This window comes from Pleurodeles waltl, chromosome 4_1 (assembly GCF_031143425.1).
Source record: "Pleurodeles waltl isolate 20211129_DDA chromosome 4_1, aPleWal1.hap1.20221129, whole genome shotgun sequence".
Taxonomy (NCBI): Eukaryota; Metazoa; Chordata; class Amphibia; order Caudata; family Salamandridae; genus Pleurodeles; species Pleurodeles waltl.
This window is the reverse complement of record NC_090442.1, coordinates 887342667-887364892: the sequence shown is the minus strand read 5'-3', so window position 1 is coordinate 887364892 and position 22226 is coordinate 887342667. Positions and strand designations below refer to the sequence as shown.

At 45.9% G+C, this 22226-nt stretch overlaps 1 protein-coding gene across 1 annotated transcript in view; it reads left to right on the top strand.

Annotated features, from left to right (window-relative positions):
- RELN (reelin) overlaps positions 1-22226 on the top strand; it is a 1304886-nt gene that overhangs the window by 907457 nt on the left and 375203 nt on the right. The window contains exons 25-26 of the mRNA XM_069229640.1: positions 1144-1349; positions 17464-17635. Coding sequence (XP_069085741.1) covers positions 1144-1349; positions 17464-17635 — 378 coding nt within the window. The remainder of the gene's footprint in view (positions 1-1143; positions 1350-17463; positions 17636-22226) is intronic.

Below are 22226 nucleotides of genomic sequence, written 5' to 3'. Positions count from 1 at the left end.
AAGACTCGGGCTCACAAGGATCAAGCCCAAATTTGAGCACTTCGGACAGCGTCTCCTGACGTCATCAACTTTCGCCTCTCCACTCTGATTTCTCTTCTCGTGTCATGACTTTTTAATTAGGGTCTCTCAGTCTGTCCCACAAATTGCTAATTGGTCAGCCCTATCAGGGGTTAGGACTCTAACCTATAGTTTTGTTTACCACTTATTCGCATCAGTTCGAGCATCAAGTTCCATTAATATGATTGGTCCTTCTGTCGATGGGAACATCATCCAGCTCTTCAGGTAACAAAATTGTTGCCCACTGCTCTTAGTCAGTGGTTCCATTTTTCAAGTCCTGGGAAAGTACATTTAGCTTATTCTACACATAATTGTATCAATTTGTTCTAAACGTCTCCTGTCCGCTGGCGAGTTTTCAGAATTTCTAGCAGAGCTCATTTTGAACTCTGTACAGTTCAAGGTCCGTTCCAGTCCTCTGCAGCCCATCACGTTTCCACGTTTAAGCAAGCGAGGCCCAGCACCGACCAGGCCTCTAGTTCGGCTAAGTTAAGGATACGAGGCATCATAAAACATAGGTTATATCATCAGTTATGGCATATTAAATATTATTTAGTACTGTTAACACAGATGGTGACCACTCCCCGTGGACACATTTTACACATTACACGTTATTTTCATTTATTGGTTTCAATTGTCATTTTTCTCATTAGTGTATATACGCAAATGATTAGAATATTCTCATATTAGCAAATCTGCTGCAACAAGCTCTACATCCTAAGTTTGGAGTAGAAGAAATAGCAATGTGGACCAAAGAAGTGATAAAAATATCTGACTTGAAATCACATTGTTTTTCTATGTAAAATCATAGACACCTGTTCACAATGAAACTTTAATCAGCTCTATTTAACAGTGTGTTCTACAAGTGACCATCACGTGATAAAATAAATGTATTACTGTTTTACCAACTGATTCTGAAAATGAATATGTTGGAATGGGAAGTCACATGTAGATGGACTAAGTGTAAATGATATATTTTGTGCCCAGTTGTGTCAATGAGTTTTTGATCTCCATTGTAGCTGTGATGGATTCTAAAACAGGTAAACAGGAAAGTGTGAAACAACCCTTACCATGTTCTTATCCTTACAGGCTGGAAAAAGGCAGCTTGTGAGCCGGGATTTAGATACAACATGGGTCGATTTTGTTCAGTTTTACATTCAGATCGGAGGAGAGACCTCCTCTTGTAACAAACCTGACAGCAGAGAGGAAGGCGTCCTTCTGCAGTACAGCAACAATGGGGGCATCAGCTGGCATCTACTGGCAGAAATGTACTTTTCCGACTTCAGTAAGCCCAGGTAAAGAGCATTGTAGATTGGCATGCATTCTGCTCTTCTTGTTGATGAAGCTCTTTAGAAATGGTCTTTTTATTGAAAGGGGCCATCTATAAGGGAGGGACCTTTTCAATTATTCCAATGCATACCCAAAGCACAATAGAACTGTAATGTTTTGAGCATTTTATTTTGTGTATTTATGTAGCATAGATCTATACATGGGCACAGTGCAGCGCTTTACATGGAAAAGGGAGTATGTGGTGCTGTTTTCAGCTTATAGTCCCGTGGGCGGTGTTTACAAAGTGTGTGGCCTTGGAGCCCAGGTTAGCAGTTAGCAGGACTGACACGGGGGGGTCAATGAATACTACGGCAATACCAATTTACAAGTTATCTAGATTTTACAAAGTATTCATAACTTTGACAGAGTGCAAATTTACAGTGCTGATTCCTTTGAGGAGCAGGGTATAAGCAAGAGCCAGAGTAAGGGGGAGAAATAAGGAGAAGCGCAGGGTATTGAGTTTTGTTTTGAAGGTTGGTAGGAAAGAAGTGAGTCTTCTGTGAGGAATGAGATTCAGGAGCGTAACAAAGACCCCCACAACCCCTGTTGTGTGGGGGACACCCTCGCTCCAGAGGCCCCCTCAGCAAGGTACACTGTGCACAGGCGGCAGGCCCCTGAGTGGGTCCAGGGGAGGGGGGGGCTCTCCAGGTACTTTGCAGGGGGAGGGGAGGGCAGGCTCTCAAGTTTCATTACGCCACTGAGCCAGAAAGTGGGGGCAAATGATGTAGTGTGACCATCTCATTCCAGGTCATTACTCACACTGTCTCGTGTCCTTAACTTTACACCTACAAATCATTCATTTCAGGCCTGTTAGTCTTATTACTTCAAGGGAAACAAAATAACACTAAATATACAAAATGCTTTAGGCTGCCACCCAAAGTCCAGGACTGAACAAAGTGACAATAATAACCTCAACCGAAGTGGTCTCTCTAAACGGATGAGAATGCTAGTGTTTGTTTTTTACTTTTTGGATTTGGGAATTTTTATGATAGGTTGCTTTTGCAGTGGGCAGTGAAAGACAGTCTGTTAGCTAAATAGTCTAGGTTGTGAGTGTGTATAGTTCTTCAGGGAATGCACAAGTATTTTAAATAGATACATGCTGGTAGAGGGGGTACATTACAAATTTCTGAGTGTGGAGTTGATAAGGTCACATTTCAATTCTCTTCTGATTAGACTGGTTGCTGTTTCAAAGACATCTTTGAGAAGGATCACAGTTGCCTCAGGAGGCCAAAGAAGAGTGCATTACCTCCTTTGATATGGGATTTTAGGGATGCTGAATGTTTGAATGGCAGACAGAAGGAAGGATTAAATTTGAGACAGAAGGAAATCTGGTGCTATACTTTAGCACTTTGTTACAGCCCTGCACTTTGAAGGATCATCAGTTCAGTTTGAAAGCTAAGAAATTTGAAATTGGTGGAGAGGAAAGTTATGATTTGGTAGTCTTCAAAGACTATTGATGGCAGTCTTTTTAAAGCAAAATGTAGCCGCTCAAAATTTGTCTAAGCAGCTAAACTCAGATTGTAAACATTTATTGGAAAACCTTTGTTGGTAACTGGAAACAGTGACCTCATGGTGACAGCAATAAGGGAAAAAATTCAATACTACTCTGACTGGAACTGTGAGTTAGCTCCATTTTGTTGATGGAAGAGGTGTACATTAACAGGAATATCGTGGACAACAGTTAGTTGTTTACTTCATTTACTTCGAGTGTTTTTCTGCAGTACCAAGTTCCTTTTCTGACAGTTATTTCTACCTGCAGATCCTTCACTGTCTGTTGATCACAAAAAACATTCTGGATCAGGAAGCTCTTCATTAGCTCTCCCAAACCAATAAGGGATCTAAATCCATCACAGCGCCACGCATGATGACTCATGATGTCACTGGAGCAATAAAGTGCCCCATCAGTTCCCTTTTTTTATTACTTCGATGCATTCCGGAGCTCTCCTAATTGCAGAAGTGTTGACATGATCAACAATCGTTCTTTATCTTCAACAAGGTCAATAATTTTTCCACGCAAAAAACTCATTCTGATAGAAACTTCTAACAGCAGATTTCTCACTTTTTTAATACTCTCACATGCATCAGACTGGATCTGGAAAATATTCAGCAGTACCCCTAAGTGCCAACATGTGGCAATGTCAGCTCTGCATCGATGTTTCTTGCCAGACGTAATGTGCACGTGTCTATATAGGCGCCACCTATGCACATTCACATCAGTTCCATTCTTTCCACTCTAACAGATGCAGATCCAGAACTACCCCTTGTCTCTCTTGAGACTGTCTTTTTGGCTTTTTCAACATTTCTACAGTGTTTAAGGGACTGTGTAACCTTCAAAATCTACAAGATTCAAACCTGCCTGAAGTCAGACCACAACTCAACAGCCTGTTGTGATTGCACCTTGATGCAACCCAAGGCCATCAGGATCAGGAAACAAAGCTGTTCGCAGTGAAGCACAGCATAGCCCCACTTTGTGACTGGTCGAGGTCAACAGCCTGGTCCCGAACAGGTTCCCAAGGTTGGCTCTGCAACAAGTCATTGTCGAGGTCCAAATCCTCAGGTAAGTCTAAGAAAAAAAGGGTTGTTCCACTTTAGAGCCAATTCCAACGCTTGTGCCACTGCTACCTGAATCTCCAGGGCCATCGGCGGTACTACCGGAGAGCAAGGAATTCTGTGCAGCCATGATGAGGTTTTCAGAATTTTACCAGCTCCCTCTGGTGCTTCTACGGACCCCACCCAAGGAGCAGTGGCACCTCCAAGTCAGGCATCCTCCAATAGGTTTGCCCTCAGTGCCAACTGGGCCCTCTAGATTCATTCTAGGTTCCAGACCAGCCTCAGTATCAGTTCACACCAGAACACGACCCACTGACGACGATACTAGTGGCATCGACTCAGGATGACAGCAGTCAACACATAGTGCCATCTGACGCTATAATGGTGTCTCCTTGACCTCTCCTGAGGCCACAAGTTGCTTTAAATGCATCACAGCCACATCGTCACCCTTTTGAGTCAACCCCTATACCCTCCAGAAGGGCCCATGTCGCACATGAATTATGTGGTAAGGACTCGTACAAGGGCTATGAATTTGGGGAGGAGTTTGCCCAGTTTTATCAGGAGGTTACCTGGTACGAGAAACTCCAGGATGCCAGTGGTTACGATACCTCCCGAGAAACTGGACTGGTGTTGCTGGTGGACCCTGCCACAGACTAAAGCACCTCCTTCGCCATGGGTGTAGGGAGGGCGGTGGAAGTCCTTATCTCCAGCTTCCTACCCAGGAAGTAATGACCAATGTTTTTTTGTAGGTACTTCAAACTGGCCAAATCAGTTTTGAGACCTTTTGCCTTTTAATGAGGCACTTCCAGACATGCTTGGAGACCTGGGGCAAATCCTCTTCAGGCCCCCCCCCCCTCTTAATTGGCATGTTGCCAGGTGCCATCTGCTGTATCCAGGCGATCCAGAGTTCAGTATCCAACTCCCTATTCCTGCAAGCCTTGTGGTGGAAACTTCTGCTAGAAAGTTCTGCCAATCTTCTTCCTGACTACTCCCCTTTACAAAGATTTTAACAGAATAGAGACCTTTGTGAAGTGCGTCTTTTCCTTTACGTTCAGGCAAGTGTCATGGACATGTAAGGTGACAGTCCAAAACATTTTGGGAGCAAAGCAGATTCAGCCCTGGAGTGTTTTAAAGCTAGCAAGGCCAATGCACACTCCTTTGCTTTTCTGCTCCTCTGCCAAAGCCACATCATCAGTTTTGCCCCCTCTGTGTCTATTTTAGAGGCTTTCATTATCACTAACAAATGCAGTTGATGTAGCAATCCCTCAAATATTTTTGTGGCTGTAGTGCCCACCAAACATATGGACAACAGGACAGCGTGCAACCCAGTCTCTTGCCCCTTCAGCTGTCCCAGCCCCCAATCTTCATTAGCGTTCCTTTGGTGGCACACAACCACCATGTCAGAGGCATGTTTTTTTTTTTAAAGGATGGGAGACGATTATTTCAGACAAGTGCGTCCTGCAAATTGTGTTGCGGGGTTACTCTTTACCATCCCTCTAAAACCTGCAGCACCTTGTACCATACCCAAAACGGCTAACGGAGGACCACTTGTCCCTGTTAAAGCAGGAGGTGCTGGCTCTCTTGGCCAAAGGAGCCATAAAAAGGGTGCTGACACTGGAAGTGGGTTGTGGCTGTTACTCGTACTATTTCTTGTTGTGAAAACAAAATGGAAGCCTCTGTCCCATCTTGGATTTCCACCCTTGACCATGGAGACTAGATGGGGGAGCTGGACCTGCAGGACCCTTATTTCCATATTCCCATCGTCCAGGCCCACAGGAACTACCTATGGTTAGTGGGAGGCCAGGAGTAGTTTCACTTCGGTGTGCTCACCTTTGGTCTCATCAACACCCTTCAGGTGTTCATGAAAGTGATGGTGGTGGTTATAACACACCTTTGGAGTTCAGGAGATCCAGTCTTCCCCTACCTCAATGACTGGCTGTTGAAGGCAGGCTCGCTCCAAGCAGTCGTCAACAACCACCAGACTCTGGAGGAACTCCTAACATCAGTAGAGTTCACTATCGATGTGAAGTCACACCTGACTCCTTTGCAGATGCTCCCTTTCATCAGAGCCCTTCTGGACATCATATTGGTGCAGTTGCCTATCTATTCCCAGGAACAGAGAGTCCAGTACATTTGGGCTACAATCAGCCTTGGATATTTGTGAGAATGACTCTGGCGCTGCTGGGACTAATGCATTCCTGCATCCTGCTGGTCAAGCACACCAGATGGCGTATGGGTGCTCTGCAGTAGGATTTGAAATCCTAGTGGGCACAGCAACAAGGTGATCTTTCGATCTGGTCTAGATGTTAGAGGAGACTGAGAAAGATCTGCAGTGGTGGCTGCTGGACTGTGATTAGGTCAGTGGCAGACCCCTCTCCCTACCCCATGCACAGCTTACAGTGGTGACTGATGGGTTGGGGTTGGCCATCTGGGAGAGGTGGCGAGCAGAGGCATCTGGACTGATGGAAGTTGGCTCCATACCAACCTTTTGGAGCTGGAAACCATTCGCTTGGAGTTGAAAGTCTTCCTGCCATCCCTAAAATGGAAGCTATTTTGGGTCTCACAAATGACACCATCCCCTTGTGGTACTGCAACAAGGAAGGCGGGGTGTGGTCATGGATCTTGTGCTAGGAGTCTTTGTATCTCTGGACATGGTTAGACTGCCAAGGAATCTTTCTGGTGATGCACTACCTGGTGAGTTCCTTGAACACCAGAGCAGACAAACTAAGCTGGTGAGGCACTGAGGATCATCAGTGGCAGTTACATCTGGAGTTGGTGTGGGATCTTTTCCACCTATTGAGGGAACCCTATCTCTATATTTTTGCCACTGCCGAGACCACACAATGTCTGCATTTTTGTGCTTTGGAGTTTCCAAGACATCTCTCGCTCAGAGACATACTTCATATAGAGTCGAACTCACTACTCCTGTACTCCTTCCTGCGGATACCTCTGAAGAAGATGAGGTCTTGCCAGTCACAAGTCACCCTAATGGCCCTGAATTGGGCCCAGAGAGTATGGTATCCCAAAATCCTGGGTGTGAACATCTATCCCCAAATCAAACTGTCTCTTTGGAAGGATTTTCTGTCATAGCAGCAGGGCAGGGTTCTGCACCCAAACCTGCGCACCCTACACCTCCACGCTGGGAGATTGAGCAGTGATATTTGAGTGCTTTCAAACTTCCTTCTAAAGTGGTTGATGTCATCTTGACAGCCAGGTGTCCCTCAACCAAATCTGTATATACATGTGGTTGGGGTACTTTTGTGGCCAGGTGCACCTCTAAACAGATCAGTCTATTCCATGCCATACTGTCTGAAGTTTGACTGTTTGTGTTGTTCCAAGCCCAGCAATGCCTTGTTTTGGGCACTGTTATTCTACCACAGCCAATGCTGTTAGTACTGCTTTGATGCATGGGGTTCCTTGTTCAGGACATTTGTGAGGGCTGCAAAAACTACATTTCACCCACTCGGAGCTTCAGGACTTTTTGACTTGAGCTGGTTCACAACCTCACTTTCTGGAAGGTACTGCTTTGGTAGCTGTTCAAACGATTAGGAATCTGCGGTTAGGAGTCTCTTTCAGAAGAACCAGTTAATTACCTTTGGTAATGCTCTTTCTGGTGGAGACAATCTAACTGTAGAATCCTCACTGACCCTTCCACCTCCCCATTCTGTGAACTGGGCTCTTACATTTAATAAGATTCCAACTTAGAGGTCTTAACACTGGACACAATCTGATTTTGCCTCTGCAGCTGTGGCCTCCGATGGGTCAGAAACCAACTGATGTCAGTGTGCAAGGGTGGAACCTGTAATAAGTCTACAAAAGTCACGTCTTGCACAGAATGACATAGAGACCCTCATGACATTTGTCTGTGGAGCGTAGGATCTGACCTTGACGTCGGCACTTGTGCAAAAGATGCACTGCAGAGTTTTCAAAGAATATGAGGCCTAGATGTTCATTGCCACCAATATCCCATGCAATATGACCGGTGTCGCAAAAGGCACTGCTGGAGCTGCAGCCACTATCTTCACCTCCGCTGGTACCACCACTAATGCCAACTCACTCCAGAGGAGGTGCTCATCTGCTGTTAGAAGAAAGCAGATATTTATTTGTAGAGACGGACCCTCAAGAAGACTTCAGTGTAGATAATGAAGGAGACAGCTCTCTTGATTCAGGCTTTGCAGGCTTTGCAGGATTGAAGGATGCTCATGAGCTTGATACCTCAACAGAGTGGGAACTACTGTCACCGATGTGCATTCCTGCAATGCAAGTGACCTCCTATCACACAGTAATCAGGAAGGCTGCAAGGATATTAGACATGTTAGACATGAAGCTCCCACCTTCATAGGTCAAATCCAACGCTCCACGCCCCAAATAGCAGAACCCTTACTTCCAGTTAATGAGGCACTGATGTACATTTGGGAGAAACCAACAACATCTACCATTGTGTCGAGACCGATTGCCCGGCAGAATAAGCTAGCTCTGGGATATCCCAGCTTCTTATCGGCACATCCATAACTAGAGAGCTTAGTGGTGTACTTCTCATCCTCCTTTAAAATGGCGCTGAACTCTTTTTCCTCCACGCCAGCTGACAGGGAATTGAACAAGCTGGAGCAATTTTCGAAGAAAATGTTTTCAGCAAGGAGTATGGCTCTCCAATCCATAAATGCCTCTTACCTTCTGGGTAAATACATGTGTGCTCTATTAGGTTCCACACAGGCAGTCATTTCCATGTCTTCCTTTGAACTGTGCACACATTCTGCAATGGCAGGCCTGAGACATGTCTAAGCTCAGATAACCCCTGCTCATCCCCATGGTAGCTTGGCATGAGCAGTCAGACTTATCTCAGAAGCAATGTGTAAAGTCTTTGCACATAGCACACAGTAATACAGTGAAATACTACAAAAGGACTCCACACCAGTTTTAGACAAATAGATAATATTTAGCTTTGTAAAACAAGACCAAAACGAGAAAAATCCAACATACAGTGCTAAAGATATGAATCTTGTAAGAATTAACTTAAAAATACAGTTCCTTGAAGTTGATAGCTCTGTCTGGGACCATGACAACGTCGTGAACAACAAATCCAACAGTTGAGGCCGGCCGCTGCATTGCAGGCCAGCTACGGTGTCAGAAAGACCCTCAAACAGATCCAGAGTGTGGCATCGCAGGGGGTGGTTCAGGAGGTCGGTGCGACAGTGGTCAGGCCCTTGTAGTCACACGTGTTCCAGATCGAAATCTGGGCTGATGACGAAATCAGGAGCGCTGGCGTGGATGGCGTCGGGGCTAAGGTGTGAAGCAGGACGATGCGCCGTGTGGTGCCCACAGGGCACGGTGCAGGCAGCAGCTCAGTGACGGCGTCCTGCGGCATTAGTGAGACTACGGCTGCGGTGTGATGTGCGGTGTTTCCAAGTCACAGGCAGCAGCATCGTCGTTGCTGAAATGCTGTTGTTGGTAGTGTAGAAAAGTACCCTCTTTCTTGGCATGGTTACCCCCATTTTCTGCCTGTTGTCAGTGTGTTTGACTGTGTTCACTGGGATCCTGCTAACCAGGACCGCAGTGATTATGCTCTCTCCCTTTAAACTTGGTTACTTGAACCACATATACCACACATTTGACATACTGATGCCCCCATGTAAGTCCCTAGATATGGTACCCAGGGTTTTGGTGTACCAGGAGATTCCCATGAGCTGCAGCATGTATTATGCCACCCATAGGGAGCCCATGTAAAATGTGTCTGCAGGCCTGCCATTGCAGCCTGCGTGAAAAGGTGCATGTACTTTTTCACTGCAGGTCATGGCACCAGGTCACTGTAAGTCACCCCTATGGTAGGCCCTCCTAGCCCAGAGGGCAGGGTGCAAGTACCTGTGTGTGAAGGCATGCACTAGCAGAGGTGTCCCCATGAACTCCAGTTCCATTTTCCTGGACTTTGTGAGTGCAGGAATGCCATTTTATGTGTGTACTGGACATAGGTCACTACCTAATTCCAGCTACATAATGGTAACTCCAAACCTAGGCATATTTGGTATCAAACATGTTGGAATCGTACCCCAGTACTGTTGCCAGTATTGGAAATATGGTTCCATGCACTCTGGGGGCTCCTTAGAGGGCCCCCCAGCTTTGCTGGGGTTTTCTGGACAGCCCAAGTTGCTGCCACCCCTCATACAGGGTTCTGCACTCATGCTACTTGATCAACTCAAGCCCAGGAAGGCAGAACAAAGGATTTCCTTTGGGAGAGGGAGATAACACCCTCTCCCTTTGGAAATAGGTGTTACGTGGATTGGGAGAAGTATCCTCCCCAAGCCACTGGTATGCTTTGAAGGGCACATTTGGTGGCCTCCGTGCATAAACCAGTCTACACTGGTTCAGGGACCCCGGCCCAGTCCCTGCTACAGTACAAAACTAGACAATGGAAAGGAGAGTTACCACTCCCCTGTCCAACACCACCCCAGGGATGGTGCCCAGAGCTCCTCCTAAGAATCAGTTGATTCTGTCATGTTGAATCCAAGGTGGGCAGAGGCCTCCTAGAGCACATGAGTAGCCAGGTCAGGCAGGTGACGTCAGAGCCCACTCCTGATAGGTGGTCACCTGGCTAGGTGACCAATCCCCCTTTCAGGGCTATTTAGAGTCTTCCTCTGGGGTGGGTCCTCAGATTCGGCTTGCAAGATTCCAGCAGGACTCCTCTGCAACCTCCACTTTGACTTCTAGCCACTAGAACCGCAGCTGGAACCTCCAGGAACTGCCAATCTGCATCCACGACAAAGACTCTGCTTGCAACATTGTTTCTATGGCTCCTTCCAGATTCTGCAACATTTCCCCTGCTGTGCATCCTCTGAGTTTGGCAAGTCTGCATGCGAAGAAAGAAGGAATCTCCATTGAAGTGAAGGAGTCACTCCTCTGCATCCGCAGACACCAACTGCAATGATGACCGGCTGTGTGTATCGCCTCTTATCCTGAGCTGCGTTGATCCTAAATCATGGGTGGTGGTCTGGAATAGTCCACTTGGTCCTCTCTGCCAGCTATCCAACTTTGCCTTCCCATGCAGGACAGTACCCCCGTGCACCACAACTCTTGCAGCTACCAAGGCTTGTTGGCCTCTCCTCCGGGGGACCTTGAGACCCTGTGTAGCCACAGCCCCCAGCGATGCACGCTCCCTGTGATGTATAGCCCTCTGCGTGCTTCTCCTGCAGCATGGGACCCTTCTCTAGTTGAGCTATGTGGGCTCCTCTGCGGCTCCTTGTTCCTTCTCCACTAGGTCTCCAGTGGAGGCTGCCTTTTCTTCTGTGGACTTTCTGCCTTGCTGCCCCCCCCCCCTAAACTCCCCCCATGGGTTGAGTGATCCTGGACCTTGCTGGTCCACAGCAGCTCCTCTTTTGCTTCACTGCGACTTCTGCCTTTGGCAAGGCTTGGTGGTAGCTTTTACATTCCACTGACTGACTGCAATCATCCATCTAGTGTGGGACATCGACTGCATCCTCCAAGAACTTTTTACCTGCTTTAGGGCTGCATTCCTGACCTCCTTAGTCCTACCATCAACCAATTCCTGCAACCACAGACGGGTGGGTAGTGGCTCCTGCCCCCACTGGACACTTTTGTGACTTCTGGACTTGGTCCCCTTCTTCCACAGGTCGTCTTCTTCAGGATTTCACAGTTGGTTCTCTTGCAGTCTTGTCTGGGTGTTGCATTATCTTCTTTTTTGTCCTTTTGGGGAAAATCCACTAACTTACTCCTTTCTTCCTGGTTGCTGGTACTTACCTTGGTACTTACCTTTGGGGTTTCCCAGTTCCCCCAGCTCCCCTCTACACATTCCACTTACCTAGATGGGGGTCCCACATTCGCATTCCATTTTATTAGTATATGGTTTGGGCTCTCCCTATGGTCACTATTCTCAATTGCTATTTGCCCTGTTTTCTATCACTTTGTATGCCTATTACTGATTACTAGTGTACATATTTGGTGTGTCACTTACCTTCTATTGGAGTATTGCCTATTTAGTGTTTTGGTACTGTGTTACTGTAATAAAGATCCTTTATTTTCGTAACACTGAGAGTTTTCTTTCATGTGTGTAAGTGCTGTGTGACTACAGTGGTATTGCATGAGCTTTGCATTTAGTGTTTTGGTACTGTGTTACTGTAATAAAGAGCCTTTATTTTCATTACACTGAGTGTTTTCTTTCATGTGTGTAAGTGCTGTGTGACTACAGTGGTATTGCATGAGCTTTGCATGTCTCCTAGATAAGCCTTGGCTGCTCATCCACAGCTACCTCTAGAGAGCCTGGCTTCTAGACACTGCCTACACTTTACTAATAGGTGATACCTGGACCCGGTATAAGGTGTAAGTACCTTAGGTACACACCACACACCAGGCCAGCTTCCTTACAAGTAGGCCCAAGGTGGCGGTGTGGCACGGAGCGGGCTCCATGAGGGACCCACGGGTCACGGTGTAGACAGAGGCGTCTGTTGATGACACAGGAGTCGATGGTGCTGGCGTCGGTGGACCGGGGCTGCGGTACGGGACAGTGCGTTGTGTACCTCACGAGCAGTGTCTTCAGACCACGGTGCAGGCAGTGGCAGTGGTGTCAGCGAGGAGAGGTGTCGGGGATGCTAAGGCTGCGGTGTGATGCAGAGTGTGGGCCCACAGGTCATGGTACAAGCAGCGGCTCGGTGACGGCATCAGGTGGCGGCGTCGGTGAGACCAGGGTTGCAGTGCGACGTGAGGCACGGCTCTGTGCGACGTGAGGCACGGCTCTGCGTGACGTTGTCAGGTAATGGTGCAGGCAGCAGCATCATTGACAGCGTCGCTGTGGTTTTTCTTCTGTTGCAGCACAAAACACACAGTTCCCAGTGCTGTAGGCAGATGAAGCTGAAGTCTTTGATATCATTGAGACTTCCAACAGGAGGCAAGCTATACTCTGAGCCATTGGAGAAACTTCACAAGCAGGATACACAGCAAAGTCCAGTCTTTGCCCTCTTTAAGGCCGAAGCAGCAACTGCAGACCAACTCAGCATAGCGCACACAGCAAAGGGGCAGTACTCCTCCTCCAACTCTTCAGCTATTCTCCTTGGCAGAGGTTCCTTTTGATCCAGAAGTGTTCTAAAAAGCTGGGGTTTTGGGTCCACCACTTATACTCATTTCTGCCTTTGAAGTAGGCAAACTTCAAAGGAAAGTCTCTGTTGTTCACAAGATCCTGCCTTGCCCAGGCCTTGCTCCAGACGCACTCAAGGGGGTCAGAGACTGCATTGTGTGAGGACAGGCACAGCCCTTTCAGGTGTAGATGTCAGCTCTTCACTCCCCACTCTAGCCCAGGAGACTCATCAGGATATTCAGGCTACACCCCAGCTCCCTTTGTGGCACTGTCTAGAGGGAGTTTACAACAGCCCATCTGTCAGTCTGGCCCAGACATGGAATACACAAGCAGGCCGAGGCACAGAACTGTTAAGCAAGAAAATGCCCACTTTGTAAAAATGGCATTTTCAAACTGACAATCTAAAAAACAACTTTATCAGTGAATTCAGAGACCCCAAACTCCAATCTCCATCTGCTCCCAATCGGAAACTGCACTTAAAATATATTGAAAGGCAGTCCCCATGTTAACCTCTGAGAGAGCTAGGCCTTGCACTTTAACATACACTGCACCCTGCCCATGGGGTTACCTAGGGGCTGCCTAGGAGGTGCCTTACATGTATAAAAAGGGAAGGTTTGGGCCTGGCAAGTGGATACACTTGCCAGGTCAAATGGCAGTTTAAAACTGCACACACTGACACTGCAGTGGCAGGTCTGAGACATGTTTACAGGCTACTGATGTGGGTGGCACAATCAGTGCTGCAGGCCCACTAGTAGCATTTGATTTACAGGCCCTGGGCACACATAGTGCACTTTACTAGGGACTTAAATCAAATATGCAAATCATGGATAAACCAATCACCTATACAATTTACATAGGAAGCACTTGCACTTTAGCACTGATCAGGAGTTGTAAAGTGCATACCATAAAAACAGGAGGTCAGAAGGCAAATAGACAGGGGAAACACGCCAAAAGATGGCAGATCTAACAACTTCTATACACTTCTTGTCTTTTAATCTCACTCTTACAGGTTCCTTTTTGACTCGCCTCAATTCTTTGCCACTGTTCTTCTACCTTTTTCTGGTTTCCTTTTTGTCTTTTTTTCTACTTTTCTGTCTTTTGCTCTGGGTCAAAGTGTAATTTTCAGGAATAAGTCCTGGTCCCCAAAAATGAGTTCTGGTGCTCAACAGGTGCAACCACAGACACAATCTAAGCCCTGGGTATCCTCTTTGACATTTTATATGGAAATCCTAACATTAGATTATCGGGATTTTTATTCCCCTAAACTAGCTGGTAGAAAACCTAGATACCTCTACCACCTGCTCAGCATTTAAACTACTGTGGATATCAGTAACTTTTGTGAAGGTTAGTTGTCTTCTCAGCATGTTAACCAGGATGACTAAGAACAGCTTTTTAGCTAAAGTAATAAACATTTGCTAAACAGTGTCCCGCTTAAAGATGTGACGGGGTCATCCTGTTGATTGGGCCCTCAATGTTAATGTATCAGTTAGATTCACCAAGCCACCCTGTCCTCATATGAAATAATTAACATTCATATAGCACTCAAATTGTGCATAGGAAATTATTTAAGGTCAAAGGCATAAGTGGGGAGAAATGGTTCATGTTTTTAGTCCCTTCAGTAAAGGAGTTGGTTGTTCCTTTATGGTGGTGGTGGGCTTGCTCCTTGAGTAGATGTGTTTTGAGGTCCATACTGATGTGAGGGAGTGAAGGACAAGACCAATTTAAAGATGTTGTTACAGATGAATATCATGAACATGTGTGTTCTCCTGGTTTCCTTGATTCATTTGCTGTTGAATCTACTGATGTTGCACCTTAATATTTCTCTTTAGCCTTATGAGCAGTTTAGTTCTTCAGGCAGATTGAGTGGTGCTGGATATCTCTACCTAGTACATCATGGAGGGCGTCATTCCTGTTTCATATGCTGTGAGTCTCGATGGGCAGTGAGTACTAGTCCTCCTGGATAATATCTATCATTTCTAAGGGCAGGCACACAGTGCTCGGAGGAGCTGGAGTGATGTCAAAAAGGTCAGTGAGTAGTGTGCTCCTAACATCCCATTAGGATGGGTTTGAAGTGTGAGCCTCGAAGGTAGTAGGGGTGTAGGGCCAGACAACTGGCCGCAATTTACACACCGACTGTTTGTGAAACCTATGGTGTTTTTTAAACTCATCTATCTATTAATAGACCAGTTCATAAAATACTAAATCAGAGAGGGTTGCAGTTTGACATACCTCATGAATATTAATGAGGTAGATCGCAAATTGTAACCAACTACGATTCACTGCCATCACAGGGATGATAACCTGCTGGGTCAGCGGTTCACTATGTCTTTGATTGCTTTTAAATAAAACAGTCTTTTTTTGGAAAACAGGATGCATTTAAAAAAAATTAAAAGGCTGACAAACTTTTTTTAAGGAGTATGTAGCAGTCCCATTTTTTGTCAACATTCACAAAGGGGAAAGGGTCCCTTTGATATCCCTTGCAGTCTGTAAATGGTCTACCACGACCATCATGTAGTCAGCAAAATATCAATGTTTTGCAACCAGATTTCAGTCGCAAAACAATACTTCGCAATTCAAATTGCTATTTGGAAACAACGCCCTAAACACACTCTTTCTAAATAGTAATTTGGTATGTACTCACAAATACAAATTGTGATTGGGTACCGTGTTACCAAATCGCTATTGAGTGTTTGTCCATTAAAATTTGCTATCTTGAGATTGCAAAAGCTCCAATCAGTCCACCAGTACAACTGCAAAATAGCTCAGTACCAAAGTCTCGGTAGAAGGAAGAGGAGGGACCAGACAATCTCAGATTTCTTGAGAGATGTTTTGGAAGAAGGGTCACTATCAATGGTGAACAGTCGGTGAGCCAGGTTTAACTCGCTATTGGCAATGAGGTTGACTTATGTTTTTATCAAGTTCAGTCTGAGGTACACATTTGTCAACCAAGCCTGGTTGAGGTGATAAAGATCTTGTAGTCAAGTTGGCCTCATGTTGATTTTCACTTCGTTGGCATGCAGGTGAATGTAATTCGCCCATAACTGTTGTTTCTAGCAGATGATTCCCCGCCATAGGAATTACTAGCACCATGTGTAACAACCTTTCCCAAATCACGTCAGGGCCGGCTTTAGGGTGGTACAAGCGGTGCGGCCGCACAGGGTGCTGACCTCAGGGGGGTGCTTTGTTTAGCAATAACATACAAAACTTGTAATTTAAAAGTACCTTCTGAAAAGTTCCTTGTGCGTCTAGCCTTCAGGAAACAAAATGTCAAGAAACATTTTGTGATTAATGTTCCTACTAGAGAGTGCAGCTTTGACTCGCCATAAAGTCGCGTAGAGGGTTAATATGCCTACTGCAAAGAACAGAACTTTATTTTATGTGGATAGCTGAGTGGATTAGTAAAGCCAGCCTTTACAGGTGCTTAAAAAAAAGTGGATATATGTGAAAGAGGGACTATGGCAGTGGCCTAATGAAACTGAAGAACCCCCCCCCTGCAAAGTACATGTGGGGCTTCCTCCTCCCTGGACCCAGTCAGGGGCCTGCCTCCCCTTCACTATGTACTTGCTGAGGGGGCCCCCTTCACTGCTGGGGCCTTTGTTACGACACTAGGCTATGGAGAGATGAGGGGCACATTTGTCCCGGATGGTAGTAAGTGAATCTGAGGAGGTGGTCATGGGGTGAGGGTTGCCAAAGAAGAATGTCGCACAGGGTGCCACCAGGTCTAAAGCTGGCCCTGATCACGGTCATATATAGTTTCTAAGAAACCCAAATTCGAATTGCGAGTTTCATCATCAGTGAAAGTTGCCCCTGTTCAATTGCACTATTGGAAGTTTTGAAATTCAGCAAGAACATTCAGACATTTCCCTTTAAGCAAATTGTTAGGTTTCACGTAGCACAGGGACGCATTGGAGCATTAGAGAAAGGCTCATGTGACCTAAGTACACTTTTAAACCTGGCAGCAGCATGGGTGTCAACATTTATCGTTTTTAACCCCCGCTCTACCATTTTTAACTGGCTCCTCGCCTGGAAGGAGCTACTACCTCAGTCAGTATTTAGGTCTCTCTGAGTCCCCCCCCCACTCCCTCTGCTGTACAATATCGATTAAGGGGAAATATTCAGAATCTCTACTCTGATCTGTATAATTACAAAGGGAGGAACAGAGACTGGTAATAATATGAGGGAGCCAGTAGGTCCTGTACAGTGTTTTGAAGTTACTGGAAAACCTCAGCAGAAAACCATATTTTCCTACAAATTGCTGATATCTTAGGACATTACATCTTCAACCTCAGAATCTTCAAAGAAACACATAACAGGCCAAACATATGCATGCATGTAGCACTGAAGAACAACACTGACTTAATTGTGACATTGTTTTATTTGTTAATGCTCCAAGTGTCTTGCCACTATTTAAAGATGTACATTTATGATTGATTTTCGGATCTCCTCCACAGGTTTGTGTACCAAGACCTCCCTGCCACAGCGAAGACCACCTGCACCAGGTTTCGCTGGTGGCAGCCAGTTTTTTCAGGAGAAGGGTATGACCAATGGGCAATCGACGACATCATTATTTTGTCGGAAAATCAGAAGCAGATAATTCCCGTGGCTTATCCCACCTTACCGCAGGTAAAAATGATTATAATATGGGAGCTGATAAGGTCTCATATGAATTTCTTCGGGGTTGTTATTACAGCCCGCTGCTTTACTACTTTTTCTAGAAGACCATGCGTCTTTCCTGTATAAAACATTTACAAACATCATGTATGCTGCCATAGAGATATCAACAGCAGACGTTTCTTACTGCTCAGTTGTCCATTCTTCTAGAAAGAAACCAAAAGTTTTTACTAGGATTAATGTCATTGTAGAAACAATGTACATCACTGAGATGCCCGCTGTCAATGGAGGAATAGTTCACAGGCTGTCACCCAATAACACACATTGCTGCTCAAAGCATGTTGTTGGGTCTAGATGGGCAGGAATACCTAGTGGTTTCGTGCAAAGCTTCAAGTTCTCCTGGCTTATGAAGGCCAGTGAGCTCAGACACTGGATGTATGTTGCTTTTCAACTTGTATGTTACCCCAGTGATTCTTAATGAGTTCTGTTGTATTTATATTAATGTCTCATAGAATCACGAGGAAATGCCAGGGTGGCCGGCAGGACAAATATTTACTGGGGTTTCAGAACGGCAACCTTGTAGGATTCTTGCCAGTGTTTCCATACCAAATTAGCATAACCTACGAGGAGAGATGTAATGTCATAAGACAGTAGGGCATGATAGCAGCCATTAGGAAATGACTCGGCAATCCATCATTTAAACTAGTGCCTTATGGGAAGTTATCCTTATCAGACTTCCGTCTCTGTTGGAAACCTCAGAGTGTCCTGATACTACCAAAAAAACTAAGGCCCATATTTATACTTGGTTTGCGCTGAATTAGTGTAATTTTTTACGCTAATTCAGCACAAACCTAACTCCATATTTATACTTTGGCGCTAGACACGTCTACCGCCAAAGTAATGGAGTTACGTCATTTTCTGGAGGGAAAAACCTACCTTGCATCAATGAGATGCAAGGGAGGTGTTCCCGTCCAGAAAAGGACGGTATGGCCTTTGCAACATATTTATCCCCCATGCTAAAATCCAGCACGGGGATGGGGGTCTTAAATAATGGCGCTAAGCATGCTTAGCGCCATTATTTAACGCCTGGGTCTGGGTCTGGGCAGGCGTAAGGGGACCTGTAGGCAGAGTTCCATGGTCAGAGACCATGGAAATTGCCCACAGGTGCCCTTCCCTGGCCCAAGGGACACCCCCACCCACCCCTACCCACACCAGGAGGTCACCTAAGGACGGGGGACCCATCCGAGGTAAGTCCGGGTAAGTATTTTTATTTTTTTTCCCCAACACCACTTGGCGGCCCTGACTTGGGGACGCCTGCACGGGGCCCCTGGGGTGGTGGGCATGGCTCCTGTATTTACTAAGACAAGAGCCATGTCCATGGGGCTTGTGTGCCAGAAAATGGCGCTACACTCCCTAGAGGCAGTTTTTTTTGGCTCTAAACAGTGTAGCGCCATAATTTGGTGCACAAGCCCCGGTTCCCCCTACACCTCTCCGGCCCTGTTAGTGTCCTTTACAAAGACGCTAACAGGGCCTTAACGCCGGCTACCGCCATTTGATAAATATGGCGCCTGGCCGGCGTCATGGAATGGCGCTAGCCGGCGCTATACTTTTTTGAAGCAAACCTGCGCTAACGCAGGTTTGCATCAAAAAGTATAAATCTGCCCCTAAGATCCTACACCAGTAACAGATTTTGAATATCAAATGGACATAATAGCATTAACAATACAAGCACCCTAAGGAATTTTACTTTTCCATAGTAGCCCTTGAAATGGTTGTATACATGGGTGACTCTCATTTTCTGATAAGGCATATTGTCATGTCTACATCATCCATCTCACTTCCTATAGTGCTTATGGTCTCAGGTGATTTTATGGAATGTATTAATTACTTGGATTATTAATGCATCATGATTGATATAAGGTTCCTACTTTTTATTGGTCTAATGTACATTTTAGATTATTATTATTATGTGAATCCAAAAGTAATATTGTATTTTTTAATACAGAGAGAGAGAGAGAGACATAAATATGTGTGTGTGTGTGTGTATACATATATAAATATATATATATATATATCACTTCCACTCTTTCCACACTGTGGTGAGGTGCACACTCCGGAGCCATAAATCCACCAAATCCACGCAAGAAAAGCAGTATTTTATTTAAGTGCAAACCTGTGACCAGGGTGTGTTAACATTGAAATGCGTTGGCTTTCGATTTTTGCATGCTTGAGAGTAAAAGTGAAGTTTTACGGGCTCCTCACTCGTCCGCACACTGGTAATACTGTCAGGGTCCCACCAAGATAATCTGGGTTTTTGTTTTTATATATAAATAGGGCAACCCCCTATAACCACCCAAACCCACCCCACACACGGCCTTGGGCCATGTACAGTGGGGGGTGACCACAGGGCCTGGCCCTGCAGCCAACCCCCTATAATCACTCATCCCTGCACCACACCCGGCCTTCAGCCATGTGTGATGTGGTTAGCTGCAGGGCATGACCACAGGCCAGGCCCTGCTGCAAATCCTTTATAACCACCAACTCCTGCGCGCAATCTTTGGCTGTGCGCAGCAAGGGTTGGCTGTAGGACCTGGCCACAGGCAGGCATTGTGGCCAGCCCCTATAACCACCCAAGCCCACGTGTGTGGCAGGGGTTGGCTCTCAGCAGCAGTAACTACTTGAGATAGTGTGCACAAAAAATGCAAGGATGCAAACACCTCCATCAAAGTTTACAGATATTTTTCAAGGTGAAAATGCAAAGAAAAACACTTGCTTTGCCTTGACCATACAAAAGAGATTAGGATGATTAGTACTTTACAGAAGTGGATATTAAACCTGGGCACCTGCTTTGTTTATATCTGTAAGTGCTTCCTATTGAGGTTTGATTTCTGTCATTTGAGCATCATGCCAGAATGAATCTTGATCTGCGTATTTATCCAAGAAGATGCCAAAGTTATGTACAAAATGTCTGCCCAATTTGAGAACTTTCTACTGGATAATTAATAGGTGCTACCTCGTATATGCACAGTGCATCTCCTATACTGCAGCTTCTTAAAGGATGCCGTGGTAATGTCTCCAGTCACCTTGTGTGTTTAACTTTGCCAATATTCTTGTTCGTCGAGCATCTTGATCAGATAACTTTTTAAGGTGGAATTGTGGAATTGCAGATCTGCAGTTCCACCTTGAAAAGATATATATATATATATATATATATATATATATATATATATATATATATATAGATAGATAGATAGATTTTTTTAATCTCAAGAATCACGGGCCTCAAGGCCCCCACGGTCTCAGGCAGCTCCTGTTTCCTTTTTTTAATCTCAAGAATCACGGGCCTCAAGGCCCCCACGGTCCCGGGCAGCTCCTGTTTCCTGCAGGAGCTGGCATTTCTCCAGCAAGCAGGGCGCTTCTTTAAATAGCTGCTCGGTGCTTGCGGAAGCAATGTTTTCATCTCATTCCTGCACACATTTGCATGTAGGGAAAGAGATGAAAACTCTTCTTTCAGTAAACGGGAGCTATTTGTCAGATCCCAATTGCTGACCGTGGAGTTATGTTTGTTTTTGCATGGCGGGAGCTTTCAGCTACCACGAAGCAAAAGCAAACACCTTCCTCCAGGGAGTGGGCACCTCGTGAGGTAGCAGGAGCCGGCCCTTGGGTGTGGCAGTCCCCAGGGCCATGCATGGCTCTATGAGGGATGCTGGGTCACCCCCCTCTTTCATTTCAATGTTGTCCCAGGGAGGGGGTGGTCTTCAGGGCCGGGGACATGCAACGGACCCCCTCCTTTAAGGGTGTTTTAGCCCCAGGGAGATGGAGGTCCCCGGGGTCACTGGGGTTCCGCAGGATCCTCCTATTATTATAAAAGTATTTTGTCCTAGGGAGATGGTGGTCCCCGGGGTGCAGGGGGCAATGCGCCCTCCGCATCCTATCAAAAGTTAGCCCCAGGGAGTCCACAGGATCCCCCTATTATTATAAAAGTATTTTGCCCCAGGTAGGTGGTCCCGTGGGGGGGGGGGAACAGGGAGAGCCACAGGGCCCCCTTGCGTATTGTTTAAACATAGCCCTGGGGAGCTGGTGGTCCCCGGGGTTCCTGAAAGCCCTAGGAGGGGAGCCATGTGTGCCCCCTCCTTTTTCTTCCCCCCAAAATGCCTCCTGGACCTGACCTACTCGGGAGCAACAAAACAGAGTAACCCAGGAGACTGTTTTTTTTTTTTTTTTAAATCATGACGAAGTTCACAGCTTTGCCGCAATTTTTGTTGTGCTTTAAAAAAAAATACTTTTAAGCCTTGGGGGTCCCAAGTGGAGACCCCTGCACAAAGACTTGGAAGTTTAGGTAAACCTACCATGCCCCTTTTTCTTTTTTCTTTTTTACATTTGTTTTTTTAAACTCGGCTAAACCAGAGTCTGAAAATGGCTGCCAACACTTCCTGGTTGACGTGTTGGCAGCCAATTAGATCTCTGCATGAGAGCAGGAGTATTCACAAAGCCTTCATGCCTCCAGATATACACATTTGATTTTCTTTTACTATTTCTAAAACTACTGGCCACCAAATAACAAAAAGCTCTCTTTCTGGACCAAGAGCTACGTTCCTGGCAA